This window comes from Pelodiscus sinensis, chromosome 8 (assembly GCF_052426305.1).
Source record: "Pelodiscus sinensis isolate ZL-2025 chromosome 8, ASM5242630v1, whole genome shotgun sequence".
Classification (NCBI taxonomy): domain Eukaryota; kingdom Metazoa; phylum Chordata; order Testudines; family Trionychidae; genus Pelodiscus; species Pelodiscus sinensis.
This window is the reverse complement of record NC_143059.1, coordinates 71,975,190-71,994,528: the sequence shown is the minus strand read 5'-3', so window position 1 is coordinate 71,994,528 and position 19,339 is coordinate 71,975,190. Positions and strand designations below refer to the sequence as shown.

The window sequence follows — 19,339 nt, the reverse complement described above, 5'->3', positions numbered from 1 at the left end:
CACACTCCCTAAATACAGACTTTCTTCCAAAGTTACACTGCTCTGAGGTACTTGATTGGATCCCCAATGAAATGTCCCAGCTTGGAACTAGAAACACAAGCGTTGTTTTTCACTTTGGAGAGATGAGATTCCAGACTTCCCTGTGATAGACAGTGTGTGCCTGGCCTTTGAGAGGAATGTGGCAATTTGATCCACATGCCAATAACCATCGCTACCACGCACCGTCGCATACCTACTATATATTTGAGAGAGTTAGTGTGTCTGGCCGGGTATCTGTCTGTCCATCTGTTTCCATCAAGAACTCTTCCTAAACAGTCAGCGCTAGGACCCCCAAATTCAGCATACAGCTTCCTCTTATCCTAACTTAAAGCCAGGTCAGGGTTTGGTTGAGCCAGGAAAACAAGATACGCCTGGAATGGGATTGCTTCTCATAAAACCATACAGAAGAGAGACCAAATTAGAAGGCAGTTGAAAGATATTGCTAGTGGTAGTCCTCCCCTCTTCCTCCTGGTCTGGCACTGCCCCAGTCCCAAGTCTCCCACCCCTAAGTGCCCTTTAGGTAGTCGGGGGAGGGCTGAAGCCCCCCCCCCCCTCATTCATATGGGAATATTGCTGTCTGTTCCCCTTAGTCAGGGAGCAAGGGGAAAGTGCATAGCTTGTTGCATTCCTCACTCTGGATGGGGAGCACAAGGGGACGGACGAATGTAGACCTTCCCTAGCTGGGGCATGTGCATCCCTTCCGTGGCTGTGCTGGCTGGAGCTGCAGCAGCCATGGAGAGGCGCCTCTCACCTGGCTCCAAGCTAGCGATGTGAATGACAAGTCGACTAATGAACTATCCAATAAACAAATACTTATCCGATAGTCGAGTCAACTCTGCTTCCCCTTGCTGTCTCTTGCCTGGGGTCTGCCACTTTAAAACACTGTATTCAGCCTGGGGCCAGCTGGGGACCGGACTCTGATGCTGGGCTCCCTGCAGCCTGATGCCAGAGCTTATCCATTTTGAATTTAAAAAAATTGAGCCATATTTATTAGACACCAAAATTGTGCACACGCTTTCTAGACGAATGAAAAATACAGTCCCCTGCAGAATTTAGACTGTGATGAGCTAGTTGACAGAGTAAGGGGAAAAGAGGATAAAGAGCTGCAGTTGGGTGACTGGTTTGCATCTTGGTATCTTTGTCTTTGGTACATTTTGTTTGTAGTTTTTAAGTTAAATTTAACTTGAACTTTCTCCATTCCTCTCACGTCTGTACATGAAACACGTCTGTGAGGAATGAAGGATGTGAATGCAGGATACTAGGAGGAATTCGGCAGTGGGGATGTGGAGAGGCATGCAGGTGCGGGGGATAAGGAAACAAGGAGAAGTAGCTGAGGAACAAAAAATGCAGAATGTGGCATTTCTGTTCTGTATCTGGGAAGCAGTAGCTTTGGCCATAAGAAATTATTGCAGTGAGAATTGTTCAGACAGTGGACAAATATTTTACTTGCTTTGAAGCACCAGCTTCTTAAAAGAACTACCTTATATCCTAGCAGCTTTTCCAAGGTCTGATTGCCAATGCACTTGTGTGAAAGGAACTATTCCGTCTCCTGGCAATCGTATCACTGGATAACAAACAGTCCCACCCAGCTGGCATTATTGAGGTGATGGAGCAGCAGGGAGTTGCTGATTGGAATGCAGCGGCAACATAGACAGCTCCTCTGATTGAAGCACTCAGTATAAAACTCCTAAGAGAAGCTGAAAAGAGATTGGGAGAGAGGACAGACTAGAAATCTTTCCTTGGATTGAAATTTTCTATGTAAAGCACCCCACTTTTTTGTTTGGATTTATTTTTGCCTAGATTTGGATGGCAAGATTTATATTCACTCGTTTTACACACACCGAGTGTGCGCTGCTTTTATGCTTTTATATGACTACTCTCATGAAGCAGGCTTACCAACAGGAATGTTTGTGGTGGCTGCAGACTTTTAAGCAGATCCTGAAGAATGGGTGTGGAAAAGCAAACTTGAAAATGCCTGTTCCTTATGTAGAACCGAGACCTCTTAAATATTGAATATGTTCAACAAACTGTTTGCAAAATGTCACCTGGCTAAAATTGTGACTTTGAATTGTTTCTGCTGGCATTAAAATTGCCTGTGAAATTGTGATTGATTTTGAATAACATATATTGGAGAAAATCAGTTTTTTGTCAAGGATGAGTAATGAACAAGGGCTAAAAACAACGGTTTGGAAATACTCACTGAATTATTTTCCCAGCTGTAGCTGTGGAGCTGCTGGGTGGTATCAATATGACAGACTAAATCCTTGAACTATGACCAAGAACAGGGCTCAATTTCTTAATCTGGGCTGTAAAAGCAAGTTGGTGCTGATAGTGTAAAGCTGCTGAAATAGAGCGGTTAGAGCTGGCATTGGTGTCTTAAAGACATTGCAAAACATAAAAACTGAGCTGATCAAAAGAGGGAATTCCCACCCCACAGGAAATAATGAGATTTCAAAAATTTTGGAACTGATGGGAAGTGTTTTGATTTCAGAGAATCAATGTTTTCTCTCAGAAAAAATGTTGCACCAAACATTTTCAACCAGTTCTCGTCAATACCAATACCTAATAGAAATTGGGTGTGTTACTGCCTGCTTTAAATTATTCTGTTTGCTTTCTCAGGAAGCATAATGTTGGTTTCCAGTTTTAAACAAATGTTTTCTTTCCATTCCCTGTTCATTATTCAAATCCACCTGCCAGTGCAAAATATTTTTGGCCTTTGCCACACCGTTCCGTGTAACTAACTCCCAGCATCCTTTCTGCACTTGGTTCGATTTGCACCAATTTGATACACCCCTAAAAAGACTTTTCTAACTTTTCTGATTACCTAGTTTTACTATGTAAAAAAGTCCAATACATTTTCTGCATCTGACAAAGTGGGTCTTTGCCCACGAAAGCTTATGCTCCAACATTTCAGTCAGTCTCTAAGGTGCCACAGGACTCCTCGCTGCTTTTGCAGATTCAGACTAACACGGCCACCCCTCTGATACTTGACACATATTCTGTTGTAAGTTAACTGTTTTTGGTGAGTCCATGGAGTTGCAGAATGTACAGTGCTGGCAGAGAACAGAGGGTTTGGAACACTTCGCATCCCCATCTTTTTTTAATTGTTCCTAAAGTAAATCTCCAGTGTGTTGCATGTCCAATTTGAATGAATGACAAGAGCAAAATCCCTCTTGCTTTGAAGCTTGGTCTGCTATGAGTCCCGTCCCCATGCCTCCTTTCCCACCTTACGTTGTGTGGTTTCATAGCTCACTGAGCCCTATCCTGCATAATTGAGACACCTCACACTGTGTTGCTCCATCCAAGGATGTTTTCCTCCCTTCAATCTCTCGCTCCCACCCTGCAAAGAAAAGAGGAAACCCCTCCCAGAAGTCTCCAGGGGTGGGAACACTCCAACTGGCTTCTTCCCAGCTGACAGGACAGTCTGTTAAGTAAATGTTCTTACTGCCGGTGGAGATCAAATTCCTTTCCTGCTATATAACAATATTTCCTCTGGGCACAGCGATGCTCTTCTTAGCTTCCTGTAGGGGGAGAATCAAAGTGGAAGGTCCAAGAGGCAGAGGCAATCCACCACGATCCTAGCTTTCAGCACTAGTATCACGGACCTGTGCTTGTGGTGGTAACAAAGGAGGAGTCTGCTTTGTGGTAACTAATGACTTCTCCCCCCGCTTTTCTCATACCCCCCTCCCCATCTTAGAATTCAGGTTTAGCTTCCGGCCCCAAATGGATATTTCTTACTAGAAGACTTCTCTGGTGGGGCCGGGTGTGTGGGAGGGGGCCTCCTGCCAGTGCTCCTCGCATGGAAACAGATGGGATGGAGCCACAGGCCAGTTGCGGCCATGTGTGGGAGGGCAACTGTTGGGTCCTGGGAGGAGGGCAGGGCTTTGCTGTCCGGTCCCAGTGGCCTGTTGTTTGTGTTTGGTAAACTTGAGTGTTCTGTACTAAAAGGTCATTTGTTTGATCCTGACATTAGGAGCTGCATCTTGGCAAGCCCGGCCTCACAGGTGTCAGTGTTTTGCCAAAAAGCCCTGCCAGTTTGCCTACAGTAGTTTAACACCTCTGGCAATCTTAGTGCATTTGCCACATTTCATGTGTAGCTAGTGCCCCACTGTGTTAGTCTGTCACACTGGAATATGGAGAGAAACGTGGAAAGAAAAGGAAATGGGGCTGCAAAGTCGCCCAGCTGGGCAAAGGGAGCGAGTATCTGGGAGGCAATAAATTGCTGCACTGTTATGTTGGTTCCCGTAATGTGGGAGCAAGGAGGTGCACTGTAGCAGAAAGATGCTGTTTTGTCCAAAGGAGCAGGAATCAGATCAGCTCCCCTGCCCTTTTGCTAGGAGGCCGGACTAAATGACCTCTGAGATCCCTTCCTGAAGGTTTCTGACTCTGTGAGGCAGACCCCTCGAACATGCCACTGTTCACACAGCACTCTGCATTTGGGCAGGAAAGGTCTTTCTTCCACAGCGCCACGTGTGCTTCCGTGCCTGTGGCCTGCTCCTGCTTTTTCTCGGTTTTGCAAGAGTATTTGCATTCTCGATAAGCTGGACATTTGTGCAGCCGCTAAGGAGAGATTCAAATGCTGCCCCGCTGATTAGCAGAGTGTCCAGCTAGGTTTTTGTTTCTAGTTGTGGTGCACTCTCGCACATTCCTCGGTGCACATAAAAACACATCTGCACATGGATGAAAAAGATTAGAGGAAACACTGATAAGTGTGCACACTTCATGAAGCACGTGTATGTATCGCTTTTTGGCATGCAGTTGCGGGGGGTAGGGAGCCTTCTGAAGTGTAGGGAATGTCTCATTGGTATGATAGGCAATTTGAAGAGGGCAAACCATTCAGGAGAGTTTTCCCTGAACTTCTTATTTTCATGTTTAATGGTTTTGGGGGGAGAGGGGAGTAAGAACATAACGGCCGTACTGGGTCAGACCAAAGGTCCATCTAGCCCAGTAGCCTGTCTGCCCACAGTGGCCAGCACCAGCTGCCCCAGAGGGGGTGGACCGAAGACAATGATCAAGCGATTTGTCTCCTGCCATCCTTCTCCAGCCTCTGACAAACAGAGTCCAGGGACACCATTTCTATCCCCTGGCTAATAGCCTTTTATGGACCTAACCTCCGTGAAATTATCTAACTTCTCTTTAAACTCTGTTATAGCCCTAGCCTTCACAGCCTCCTGTGTGCAGAGTGTTCTGGTGCAACTGTGCCTGAGCCAACACTTGAGTATAAATAACTTTAGATAGGGGAATCTCTTATGAAAAGGCTTTTGGGTTTCTAGGGTTTTTTTTAACCTTGTCCATTTTAAATAGACTTTGGTTGTTCTTGCACTTTGAAGTATGACAAGTTTGAAGTAGGACCCAGGTGGAGGAAGAAAGTTTTGTAGTGTCAGCTGTTACCTCAGTGTGAGGAGATGGAGCTGTATGACGTATCTGGTCCTCTCTTGTTCCTGTGATTTATTGGCTTACCCTGTTGAAACTTCTTCAATTCAAACTTGTATAGAAACCACTGCTCTACCTAGGCAAGAGTCCATCTCACATGGGCTTACAATGAACTGAGTTTTAACCCTAAACTCTGAATTTCCTGGCTCGTGTGGGTTTAAATTGGGGATCCTGTTTGCGCATAGGGTTTTTTGTGGTTTAATTGAGCAGTCAATGTGAATTTTGTGGTATTTGTGTGTATATATGAGAGAGAGAAACATTTCCTAGAGTTCGAATAGACATAAACAGGTGGGTTTCCAGCAGAGACATTTGCATTTGAAAACCTGCTCTAAATGGACGGGGATTTCCCAGGAGAAGTAGCACCAGCAGCGAAACTTCCCGATCGATCAGCATAGAATCGAGTGAGCATTTGATGTGCAAAATCTTGGGGCATAAAGACAGGACCCAAGAATAAGCTCTTTTGTGGCTTTGTTTAATTCCTGAAAACTGTGACCAAAAGGCTTTTATCATTTAAAAAAAATGTGTTAATCGGCCAGATTTCGGTTAATAGGCTAGCTCACTGGAAAATATTGGAAGGATCTTTCATGAAATTGTAAACTCTATTTCAAGTTATAGTTCAAAATAAACATTGAAATCTGGACCCTGAACTTTTACTCTGCAATCTTTTTATCTCAGTAACCCTAAAAGAAAGGGGTGTGAGAGCCATGCACTAAACTCTACATTCCTCACTCCCTTCAGTTGAAGAGTTGGAGACATTTAATTTGTTGTGTTAAACTGTTTTTTTAATCACCTCTTATCTGACACATGGTTTTCTTTTCTAGCTCTAACTATAATGAAATCTTTTCCCTTGCTTATTACAGCACTTCTGTTCCACACCCAGCCTCTCTGGCCAAGTTGCCATTGGTACTTGGAGTTTATTTTGATTCGGGGGGGGAATCAAATGAGCTTTCCAAGAAATGCAGCTGTAAAAGATGACTTCTCGACTTTCAAATAAACAGTGAGGGTGTCTGGTGGAGAAACTAAGAATTGCTACAGTAAATTAGTCCAGATCTCTTCAGTCTCTCATTGCCTAATATTGTATATTGATGACACAATTCCTGGCAAACGTCCTTCACTCAACAGGATTAATTCATAACCACCCAAATAGCACCATAAAAGTTAGCAGGACTGCTTAGGGAGTAAGAACTGAGAGGTCAACCAGATAGATATTTATTTAAACAGGAATATTCCAGAGTAGCAATCATACAACTGGAGGGCTGAGGAGGGGGGAATGTCTCCAATGGTACAGAAACGTGTGTGCTCAGAACGTACAACACCCCTCTTCTCTGTGGGCTTAAGCGCCAATGCCGTTTACAGTAACCGTTCACGCTTTTTTCCCTGCAGGTTGTGTTGTGTGATTTTTTAATTTGAATGGAAAAGCCTTTCTCTCACCCCGGTGCAGCTGTGACATTAGACCAGTCCATTGTGGGGACAGCAAGCTCACTGCCTTTTGAGGCACAGTGTGTGATAGGCTGCGATTTCTGTGGCGTGGACACAATGCCCTTGTCTATTGATGTGATCGGGAGCCCCATATTTGCATTGGAGGACAGAACATGTCATCTGTAATGTTAATTGGCACCTGCCATCAAAGTACCGTGAACAAGCAGCATGGAATTTGGCCAAGAACCAAACAGAGGGCTCTCGGCTTTACAGAACGTGCAGAATTAGCCCTGGTGGCATTCACAGTGCAACCTTGTACTGAAATGAAAATGCCTGGGGTGTGTCATTGCACTTCAGGGGACTTCACTCTGTTTGCAGCCAGCCTTACACTTTTGCAGCGGCTTCCTCTCCTCTGTAAACCCGTTCCATTGTACCACTCCACTGGAGTGCCTTGCCAAACAGCCCCCAGATACAGTGCATGGGGCAGTCTTCTGTCTGAGTAGCAGAGGAGAGAAATTGTCACGCTTTCATAGGAGGCAAGCATAAGATGACGCTTCTGAATCCGAATCAGCTGCAGTTATCCCAGCCTACGGTGAAGAGAAGCTTTTCCACTGTTGTGGAGTGAGGGCAGAGGGCACGCGGCTGTTAGAATTGCAGCACCAGAGTGGTTAAAACATGTAGTTGTAGGAGAGAATGACTTCAGCTTTCCGGCCAGACTTGTAACAGCCTAGCTATGAACTTCTGCAGGTGATAGGCATTGCCTGCCAGTCAGTATCTTTAGGGATGTGAAAGGTTAACTGGTTAACCAGTTACCCATAGGCATTAGCCTTACTGGCATGCTTACCCCATAACTGGTTAACCGGAGGGCCGGGCAGGCCCAACTGTCAGGACCCCCTACCCCACCCATGGAGAGCCAGGCGGGCTGGCTGGACCCCAGCCACATGGTTAACTGTTTAAACAATTACAATTAAATCGTTTAACCAGTTAACTTTTATACTGCATAGTTACATTACTTCTTGGCACATCTAAGCCAGACAATGACTCTGATTTGCCTTTCAGCAGTCGTACAATATAGCGAGACGACTTTGTGTATTATATTCTCATTGCTGTCTCTCCCACCCTTGAGAAATCAAATGGGTTGATATAGTAGATGGAAGCAAGAGAAAAATGCTCTTAGCCTGTCTTCCTATGGCAGTGGTGGTCAGTCTGGAGCACTGTGCTTGCAGCAGATCGGTTAATTCACACCGTTGAATAATCTTCCTTCTTCCTTCTCTAAGGGCACGTCTTCATTCACGACGCTAGAGATCACTGTTCTGGCGTTTGATTTAGCGGGTCTAGTATAGACCTGTAAATCGAATGCCGAGGGCAGCTCTGTCTGGCGTCTGTGCTCCTTACAGTTGCGAGGAGTAAGGGAAGCTGTTGGGAGTGTTTGTTCCCATCAGCCTCCCGCTGTGGGGATGGTGCCAAGCTCTGCTTAAGATAGCTGGAGTTGCATACCATAAGCCGAACTTCCAGATCTATTGTAGACCTGGCCCAAGGGTATGTCTACACTTCAGCAGCACTGTGATCTGGGCAGTAAAAAAACGCACCCTGAACAAGGTGCTCCTAGTAATAAAGCACCATCTGTGCTGGTGCTTTTCAGCACTAAAAGTTTTGAGGCAAAGCGGGGGGGAGGGATGTTTTTTCACACCCCTGAATGACTAAAGTTTTAGCCCTGACAGTGGTAGCATATATAGGGGCACAGCCTTAGGATAGGAGCATGCAGACAATTCAGAGACCCCGCCTGGGTGGATTCTGGCAGCAGTTTTATTACTAAATATCTTTATTTTTTTCCCCCTCCACAGAAAATACCTTCTGTAGTGGCGACCATGTATCGTGGCACAGTCCTTTGGACAACAGTGAATCCAGAATCCAGCATATGTTGCTGACTGAAGATCCTCAAATGCAACCAGTACAGACCCCTTTCGGGATTGTTACTTTCCTACAGGTATGGAAAGGGAATGGCTGTTCTGGCCATCCGATTCGGGGAATTCATACTTACAATGTAGAGCTGACACCACATTCTTCCCTGGTAAATACTGGATGTACCTCCCTTAACTGGGACTCCTTGGTCTGGCAACATCTGTGCTCCGGCATGGGCCGTGGATGTTCCTGGACACAGAACCAGAAACAGGGAGGTCTGGTGGCGGGGCAGGAGCGTGTCAGGGGGCATCGGCGACTGTGTGTGTGTGGGGGAGGGGGGGCGGTGCAGGGGATGGGAATGGGCAGCACAGCAGGGAGTTCTGGCCCCAGCAGTGGCTGTGCTGCTCCAGCTGTGCTCCACCCCAGCAGCAGTGGGGCCAGCAGCATCTGGAGAACCCGCGGGGCTAGGGCAGCATTGGAGACAGGCTAGAGCCCTAACCCGGTGGCAGCACAGGCAATGAGGGGAGGGGCCTTCCCTGGTCCAGCAAATCCCCTTATTCGGGGTCAATCAGGTCCTGAGGGTGCCGGACCAGCGTGGTCCAACCTGTAGCCCCCTTTTACAGCATTTTCTGTTTAACGATTGTCTGATTTCCACCTTGCTTCCTGCAGCTTTGATCAAGAAGGTTTGTCACTGAGGAATTACAGCAGGTTTTTAGGAGGACGCTTATCTAGGTTTTCAATCTGTTGTTTATAACCGTGAGGTGTCATCCCCTTCACTCTGTTTCTCAGGTCAGGAGCGTTGACGTTGCATCAGACCCAGAAAGGACAGAAAAGAAATGTGACCCACTGAAATGTAGCCAGACGTTAATATCTATTTGGTCTAATAAACCAATGGGAAAATAAAACACTTCCACAAAGTACGCTTGGCTAATGTTGTTGACCTAAATTATATCTAAAATATTAAGGGAGTGTCAGAAGATGGCACGGCAGTTCAAGTTGCCACTAAGATTTGCATTTAGAGCAGGAGACATTTATTGATTGAATTTTAGTTGCATACTTAATGGTAGAATTTTAGTCTGCAAATCTGATACTAACCACTCTTCAGAGGCCAGTTAAACTCTCCCTCTAACAATGTAATGTGCAAGAAAAGTATTGATGAGCAGAAGAAATACTTTTTAAAAAGCCTCCTTCAAACATGGCCCTAAATCTCATTTATTTGGGTTCTTGCTAATCGACAGTCTTCCCCGTACCCCAAATGTGTCATGCTCACATCTTAGATCACTTCTGAAATGTTTTCAACTGAAACAGTTATTCCCCTCAGTCAGCAGATCCTAAATGAGTTTTACCAGTAAAACTAGCTGCTTCTCCGATCCACCGGCTGCTTTAAGGGAGCAACTTTTTCTATGGGAGGAGCTTTCTTTCCTCCTGTCCTATCCCAGAATAGTACCAAGGGAGCAGGTATTGGATGGAGAGAAGCCTGGAATTGAGACCCACACTTGTAAAGGTAGTGGCTAAGGCAGTGGCTCAGCAGGGAGTCCCCATCTGATGGCCCTGCGGAAGTGTATTAGTCTGTGTCAATGCTACACAGCCTTTAGAGACACAGTCATGCACGACTGTGTCACTAAAAGTGAAGCAGTATAGCCTCTGTTCGTCAACTCTTTTGCTGACAAAATGCTTTTCCCACCAGCAAGCGGCGTTCCTGTTGCTGGCAGGAGCACAGTCCTGCTGACAACGCGCTGTTCACGCTGGCACTTGCCGCGGCTAAACTTTTCTTTTGGGGATATGAGGGGTGTGTTTAGCACCCACAAGTTTTTGTCTTTCAGTTGCCAGGGTAAACTAAGGCTATGTCTCCACTACCGAGTTGTCAACAAAACAAAAATCCCCAGAGGGTGTTCACGCTTTCTCCCTCTGTCGACAGATCATGTCCACATTGGGGGCACCGCCATGGACAGTGTGAGCAATGCACTGTGGGTGGGTAACCCAAAGTGCAGTCTTGTGGGAAGACTGTCCACTAAAGGTTTCCTGCTTCTTCCTCTGAGGTCACTGTCAGATGGACCTCTGGTCCGATACAGTGTGACAGTTCCCATGTTGGAAGGCAACCATTTTATTTGGAGATGGGGGGAGAGTTTTCCATGCAGTGCATAACTAGCCACATTTTATGATGCTAACTGAGATTTAGCCAGTCAGCAGAGTTTACAAGTGCCTGAACTTTCCTTCATGGCCATTGTTCCTTTAACCTAGTTGAAGTTGCTAAAGCAAATAGGGAGAAAGGGATCTTGTACAACTGAACTATTACTCCAGTGCATCTGTTCACTAGTGCATATATTCTCATGCCATTTGGTCTTATGTATCCTACATCAAATTGCTATAACCATGTCATGGAACCTGCTAAATCTTCGTCTTCACTGGGCTTGTGTACAGCACAGTCCCCTCTACACAGACAAGATCCAGGCCTGTAATAGTGTCGTCAGTGCACAGCACAGTAGAAGGGCTGCATAGTAGTTCTGCTGCACGAGCTGGAACTTGTGGTGGTAGCTCCAAATAGCTTACAGGAACAGCCCCTCCCCCCCATCTTATCCAGCCAGCACTCCCTCCAGTGGCTCATGGTACGCGTGCACCTGTTGCATTGTGTTCATTCCATTTGTTCTTGCTGTAGATTGTTGGGGTTTGCACGGAGGAGCTGCATGCGGCACAGCAGTGGAACGGACAGGGGATCTTGGAACTGCTTCGGACTGTGCCCATGTAAGTACAGCACCTCCCGACTGAATTCGGAGACAAGAGCCCATACATGCTTATTATCCCAAGCAGCCTGGTGGAAAAAGGAATCATAGAATCGTAGAACTGGCAGGGACCTCGAGAGGTCATCGAGTCCAGTCCCCTGCCCTCACAGCAGGACCAACCACCACCTAGATCTTCCCTGATAAGAGGCAATGCTGTCACGTGGTTGGTTTGTAGATTTATCCTGCTTTAAATATGTTTTTGTGGGAACTGGGAACTCAGTGCAGCTCTCTTCACATGCCCAGAGACTTAGGTGGACACATTAGGTGGCCCAGAGACTTAGGTGGCAGCCCGTGGATGTAGGCAACCTCAGTAGTCGCCTAGGGAGCCGCGTTCAACGGGGCGCCCAATGATGACGTCACGCCATTGAGGGCTATGGAGGCGGGGGCGCCGATCGCGCATTCCGCCCAGGGCCACTCCTGCACATTAACATGTGAGAACCCACATGCTCAGACTAGAGGGGAATGAGACTGAAACTTTTAATTTGCTTCTTCTTATGTCTGCAGCATTTTCTAATTCGCTCTTCCTAAAAGAATTGGCTGCTGAGCCAGAAAAATGTACCCAGGTGACCTTTCAGTACAGCTCGGAATCAGAGGGAAGGAGGCTAGTTTACAGTTAGCAAAGATTGGGCAGTTTTTCTGTAAATAAACTTTGGAGTCAGATCAGGTAGGCTAATCCACAGTAGGAACAGTGTTTGTTTTCCAAATAAGACTGGCTTGATGTAACTTCCCTCCTGTCACAAAATGAAGTCACTGTTGGACAAGGACAGATGTGGTTTTAAAAGTTGTCTGATCTAAGAATTAGTGGTAGATTACAGTTAAACTGTTTGCTTCCTAGGCTACCTATCACTGGGTGTTTGTATTCAAGTGCTTTCTTGTATCCTTGAAGTGAGGAAAGGTGTTGTTGTGGATCCAAAGGTTTTATATTAAATGTTTTTGCATGCACACACCAGGTCTCCATCATACACCCTCCAGCTTTTCTGGCCTTAACAAGGTGCTTTGTTTTCAAAAGTCCAGCCTAGATTTCTGGGACAGTCCAGAATTAGGCTGTCTCTGTTTCACTCTGAACCCTTCCTCTCAGCACAGGTGCAGACAGTCCGTAGGAGGACTCCAGGAGGGAACCTTTAGCTGGCTGTTCAAAGAGGAAACCTTCCATTACCTCTTTCCTCCAGGCACCTGTACTGAGCAAGCCCCATAATGGCAGGAGGTGCTTGTGGGAGTGAGTAACTTTGGGTCACTGCCTTTCTTTCTTTGTAGAGCTGGAGGCCCGTGGCTGATAACAGATATGCGAAGAGGAGAGACCATATTTGAGATTGATCCGCATCTGCAAGTATGTCTTTAGTTAGTAAATAAGTCAGCCCTTGTATTGGTGGCCCCTCCCGTTTTCAGTGAAATTGAACTACTTGGTCACCTGGATCTTCCCACGGCACTTCTTCGTTAGGGATAAATCTGTGTCCTCATTAGCAGTCTCCCTCAGCAACAGTCCTTATGCTCAGCTTCTTGCTAGGCATAACATTAAATATGCCTGTTTAGCGTTGATGTGCCTTGTGGCACTGCTGCATTCCACTCGTGACCATGAATGAATTGGTTCATTTAAGTGTTGCTGTAAAGTACTCAAAGACAATGATACCGGCTTGCTGCCTTCCTGAACTGTACCAAGGAGATCTCAGGGACTAGCACTGGTGCACGGGCTGGGTGTTGGGAAACATTGCTCTAGGATCCTTCAAGGTCGAAGGTGCTAAAGTTGTTGATGAAGGGCCAGATCTTGAAGTCGTTACTCAGTTTGTCCAGCTAGTGACTTGATAATTCCTCCCACCTTACAGGGTTCTCATTAAGTTGTCAGCTGAGGAAAGGGACCTCTGTGTCATTTTAGAGAGCTCGCTGAAGACCTCTACTCAATGTGCAGCTGTGGGGGAGAAAAGCAAACAAGCTGTTAGGCTCTAAGATAGGTGATGGACAGGATATCTTTCACAGGCTGGATCTGGTGGCTTGTCAGGCCGAATCCGGCTCGTGGACACCCTGCCGGGGGCCCTCGGGCAAGCAGCTGCTGATTCAAGCACAGGGCTGTTCCATGTGGCTCTGTGCTCTGGAGGAAGGGGGAGGCTTTGGGTGATCTCCCTGCCTCCAGCCCAATCCTCAGCTCCTATTGGCCAGAAACAACCAGCCAATAGGAACTGACACCTGCCAGTCTCTCAGCTCCTGCTGGCAGAAACAGCTAGGCAGTAGGAGCTGAGAGATTGACCTGAGGGTTGGGTGCAGTACAAACTTCTTCCCGTCCTGGAGCGGAGAGCCACATGGAGGGAACAGCCTGCAGTTTTAAGTGGTCTGGGACTGCAGCAGCCAGGGAGCCCAGCTTGCGAATGAGTGCTGCAGGGCTGCTGGCCGGAAGACACTTAGGTAAGTGCCTCCCAGCCACAGCCTGCCTCTGGCACCCCTGCCCCTCCCACACCCCAACTCCCTCCCCCAGGTCACCATCCAAGCACCTCTCTGCCCCAGGTCACAACTCCCTCCCAAACTCTGTACCCCCTCCTACACGCCTCCCCCAGGCCAGAATCCTCTCCTCCGTCCAGATCCTCTCCTGGATGCTGCACCCAAATCCCCTGCCCCAGGTGTCAACCCCATCCTTCATCCAGTCTCCCTCTCAGACCTCACACCGTCTCTTGCACCCCAGCCCCTTACCCATTACGCCCTTCTGCACCATCTTAGACTCCGCACTGCCACAGAAAAGTGTGGCCCTTGACCACTTTCCAAAAACTTAGCGTGGCCCCCACCAAAAATTATCGCCCACCCTTGGTCTAAGGAGAGGAATGGAAAATATTACAGTGCCTTGATGTGAATTAGTGGTGTGGGCTTGTCTGGAATAGTGTGGACCGTCTCAGAAAGGGTAATGCAAAGCTAGAAGGGATCCAAAGAAGGGTAATAAGAGTGATCAAGGACTTGGGAAAGCTCCAATGTAGAAAAATTGAAAAATTAGGGCTATTATATCTTAAAAAAAGAGATGAATAAGAGGGCGTAACATTTTATAAGAAGCCACACAGTATGGAGAACATGGATCAGGAACCTCTTATCTCTCTTATAACAAAAGGGGTGGACATTGAAGTACATTTCAATGTAAATTCAATGCCAGTGAAAGGAAACTCCCTCATGTATGTGACTGTGGAACTCAGTGCTGCAGGAAGTCATTAAGGCCAACCACGTAGTAAGAATCAAAACAAAATGGAATATAGATTTCAAGACTATCAAGGAATTTGTGATAAAACAACATTTGAAAGGGCTATTAAAGCTTGGGCTTTAAGCCAATGCGACTACTAGAGATCAGAGAAAGACTCTGATGCAGAGGCACCAGCTACGCACAAAGCTACCTACTGTGCGGTTCTTATACCTTCCTCTGAAGCATCCAGTACTGCCGACTCTCCAAGGTGCGGTGCTGCAACAATTCTGTGCTCCTCTGACATCAGTAAGAATTTTGCCTTAGTAAAGAATTCAAGATTTGGCCCAGTGTAGCAATTGTTGCATTAGCTAATTCCATTTGCTTTATGGTCCATACCTGTGTCTCTAATTGACCTACATAACTAGTCAATATCCTTACTGTAAAAGCTTGGATGGAATTTGATTTTAATGTACATTTTTCCAGGGGAATGTATATTTAAAATCCTGATTAAAAATCTGGCCGAAACATAGTTCTATCAATCTCTCAGACTTGTTTTAGTTGGTTCTTGGATTTGAGTATAATGAACATGAATATAAAGCTTTGAAAGATGCATGATTTCTTACCAGGGGAATGCATGACTGAAGCACAGGTGTTTAACAGTGAAGGCAACACTACACAGACGCTTAGGGCAGATTGTAAAGAATCCTTTTTCATGTGACTCTGTAGAAAATAGGGAGAGGCAGGATGAAATGAACCAAACAGGAATCGGACAAGGACTGAGAGGAACTCCCATCTTTGTACAGGACATGACATGGGATGTTGAATGAGCCCATGTGGACATGAGTTGTACATTTCGTATAGTCCACAGCACTACCAGCAGCTCATCTCGCTCTTACCCCAAGCTAGAGCATTGGTTCAGTATTGACGTGATAGGGTGAGGGGTGAAGTGCCTGAGTCAATAACTCCACTTCCTCAGCATCCTTTTATCCTGATCTTCCACAAATTGCTGGTCAGAGCTGACCCCTTTGCTTAGCCCGTGATCTGACACGACCACAGCTGGAGGTAGGAGAGTATCGTGCTACCTTGGTATTGGTTTTGTTCTTCCACTCAAGCCAGCAAGATGCAATTCCTACTTTTAAAAGCTGCTCTGTAACATTGAGTTGTTCCCTCTGGGTTCCCCTGACAGTGTGAGACTATTCTTTGCACAAGGGTGCCCCCTAGTGTCCACATGTGTTTATCCATAGGGCCCTTCCACATTCATGCTCCATTCTGGTCAATTTCATGGCCGTAGGATTTATAAGACCGTTCCAGCTATTTAAATCTGAACTGTCGGGGTGTTGTAATTATAGGGGTCCTGACCTATCAAGGAGTGGTGAGGGAAGAGCACAAGGTTATTGTAGCGCGCTCCAGCCTGGCCCTGTCCGCCGCAGGTCTGGGTGCATCGCAGGCTGGGACTGCTCTGGTCCTCGGGAGCAGCCCCTGTCTGTGATACATCCAGGTCTGCAACGGACAGGAGCCACTCTGGATAACTGGATCAGCCCCTGTCCATGGCAGGTCCCCCAGGAGGCTAGAGCAGCCCCCTGCCAGTGGTAGGTGGGGAGCTGCTGCAACCCCAACCAATTAACCGGAACCGGTTAGCATCACACATTAAGGGTGATGCTTACCACTTAACGTTTCATGCCCGTACTGCTTTCAGAGCTGGGCCTTCAGTCAGCAACCACCTCCCGCCAGCCAGCCAGCCATCTCTGAAGAGTGGCAATATCATAATCCCCTTAAAATAACAGCCCCCTGCAACTCTCTTTTTGGCCAGGACCTCCAATTTGAGAAATGCTGGTCTCCCTCCTGAAATCCCTATTGTGTAAGGTAACAATCCCACAGAAGACCAGATTTCAGAGGGAGGCCAGGCTGGGTTTTTAATGGCCACGTATTTGGCAGCGTCGTATTCATAACGGTTCTAAGTAAAAGTGTGTGGGGTAAGGAAGGTGAGCATGGGTGACAGAGATATCAGGGTGCTTGCTACAGATGCTTCTTCTGATGGGACTGATCCTGCAAAATGCTGAGTTGCTGGCAAGTGCCCTCCAGAAGTCAACGGGAGGAGTTACACTAAGCGCCTAGCGCGGGGGTGGGCAATCGTTTTTGAAGGAGGGGGGCACTTCACAAATTTCAGAAGTGGCTGCAGGCTGACGTGGAAGGGGCGGGGCCTCTGGTGGAAAGGGCAGGGTTGACAGCTAGCCTACCGGGAGTTTTGCTTGGCCTCGGGTCCCTCCCCCCTGACTTCTGGCCAATGGAAGAGACATGGAGCAGATGGGAGAGTACCAGGGGCTTGCCCCCAGAGCTGTCCGGGCTGGAGGCTTAGCATTCACATAACACGGCTCCTGGCCCCGCTGCCCATCTGTGGCCTGGCAGCCGCCCGGCCGGCACAAGCCCTTTGAACAGAAGCAGTTGAAAGAGCTCGCGCCTCCGGGTCAGCTCCCAGGCAACGGGCCAGTGGGGCTGAGAGCTGCCAGCCCTTCCAGTTGCTTCTGTTTAAAGGGCTTGTGCCTGCCTGGTGGCTGTCAGGCAATGCAGCCACCCAGCAGATGCCAGCCCTTTAAATAGAAGCAATTGAAAGGGCTCGCGCATCTCCAGCTCCCTAGCAATGTGCTAGCAGAGGCGGCAGCTGCGAGCCCTTTTAATTGTTTCTATTTAAAGGGCTCTCGTGATCCCTGCGGCTGCCAGGCAACTCGTTACCTGACAGGTGTGGGGAAGGCACAAACCCTTTAAATAGAAGCCGTTAAAAGGGCTCTTGCATCTCTGGCTCCCAGGCAACGCGCTAGGGGGTGGGGCCTGGAAGTGCCTCGCGGGCCAGATCAAAACCGTAGGAGGGCTGCCTCTGGCCCACTAAGAGGCTTTTGCCCGCCCCTGACCTAGCAGGATTGAGCTCTGAGGTAGAGCTAAGGGGCCATCGTATCACTTCAAGAGCTGTTCTTCCACTGAATGCCTGCTTCACCCTTCCCTAGGCTTCTCACTCGCATTGCAATGTCCTTGAGGGATGCTCGCAAGGGAAGGGAGACCCTGACTTTATTCAGTGCTGAAAAATTTGCACTAGTTTACTGGAAGTCAGTTTTGCCTTCAAATAGAATGACCTTCACCCTCCTGAGCGGACGCCTAGCCCTGAGCCTTGTGTGTCTGTCCAGAACGTGCTGGAAGTTGGTAATTGCAGACACTGACCTTGAGGTACCTTGGAAGGCAAGGACGGGGAGCCGAGGTCATGCAATGCAAAGCCAGCCAGAAATGCTGGTGGCTGAGTTTGACTGTTGCGAGGAGTCAGCCTTTTAGCCCACGGCAATGGCAAAGTGGCTTGCACTGGCAGTCTGGAAGCTGTGGGGATACAAATGGTGCATGTGAGTTTTTCCATTTAAAATCTCATGATTGAAGACCAGGTCGAGAACATCTAACACCCAGGCCTGCTTGAGTCCGTGTGCTGAAGCAAAAACTCTCTTTAAAACATGGCTGGAGCAGACGTCACTGTCATTTGTGCTGTGTATATACGGAAGCCAGGAAGAAAACTCCACGCTAGCATTCAAATGCATACAATGCATAGAAGCTGAGTTCATCTCTGTATTTCAACCTTAAAGTGGTTTAGCTTAACAGCATCCCCTAGTGGTGAAAGCTAAGAATAAAGGAATTCCTTCAGTAGGGAGGCCTACACTTGAATTTTTAGTTGCAGTGTTAAGTCGGAAAGTTGCTAGCAAAGAAGTGGGTGAAGTGGAAAAGTTGTGTTGTCTTAGAATGTACAGTAATTAGTCAGCACTTAGCTGACCTCAAAAAAGTCAGGCGTAGATATACCCATTGTATAAAGTCTGTACATGCAAAAACGAGTCCTGTGACACCGTACAGGCTGTCAGATTTATTTGGACATAAACGTTCCTGGCTAAAGCCCACTTCATCAGCTGCATGCCCCCGAAAGTTTATGGCCAAATAAATCGTAGTCTTTAAGGTGCCACAGGACTCCTGAACAGACTAACACAGCTGCCCTTCTGGGACTGTTCACAAGAGTAGTCTCTTCTGAGCTGGGAATTTCTAACCAGAGGTGAAGGACATTCATGTGTTGGTTATCAAAGGAAGCATTATGCAAAACTTCAGAGGACATGGTGCAAAAAGTAATTGTTCGTTGCTTCAGTCGTTGAGTGTGTCCGTGGTTTAACGTATCGGTACAAGGTTCCGAGTTGAGTGAAGGGTGGTAGTAATCTAGTCTGTCTGCAGACACACAGCATGTCCATTCTTCTTGTGGTGTGAGTCCTTGAGAAGCCTGTTGTGGGGCCGTAGTGTTAGTCCCAGGAGCTGATTTGGAAAGGAGCTATTCTGCACTCAGCTGGTAACAGGTGGGCTGTAATACTGTGCCTCGGGCAGCTGCTTTGATCCAAACCACACCCAGGAGAGTCATGGCTCGGTGGATCTTTTCAAGCAGGAGAGAGTCGATAAAGGGATTGAGACAGATGGCTCGAACCTGAGTGGAGTGAGTGCCAAATGCGCCTGGGATGATCTGAGCCGGCCCCCAGAGGATGACGAAGACAGCAGAAGCATTTGCATTGGAACGCAGCCACGAAGGCTGTCCGGGAAAGGTAAGAGGGACTTG

At 47.4% G+C, this 19,339-nt stretch overlaps 1 protein-coding gene across 3 annotated transcripts in view; it reads left to right on the top strand.

The window, feature by feature from the left end:
* Nucleotides 1–19,339, top strand: part of SUFU (SUFU negative regulator of hedgehog signaling) — a 106,668-nt gene that overhangs the window by 49,190 nt on the left and 38,139 nt on the right. For 2 of the 3 annotated variants that reach the window (XM_075935576.2, XM_089780230.1), the window contains exons 4-7: nucleotides 8,736–8,878; nucleotides 11,450–11,535; nucleotides 12,828–12,900; nucleotides 19,169–19,325. In XM_075935576.2, coding sequence (XP_075791691.1) covers nucleotides 8,736–8,878; nucleotides 11,450–11,535; nucleotides 12,828–12,900; nucleotides 19,169–19,325 — 459 coding nt within the window. The remainder of the gene's footprint in view (nucleotides 1–8,735; nucleotides 8,879–11,449; nucleotides 11,536–12,827; nucleotides 12,901–19,168; nucleotides 19,326–19,339) is intronic. The other variant, XM_075935577.2, reaches the window with a different exon arrangement.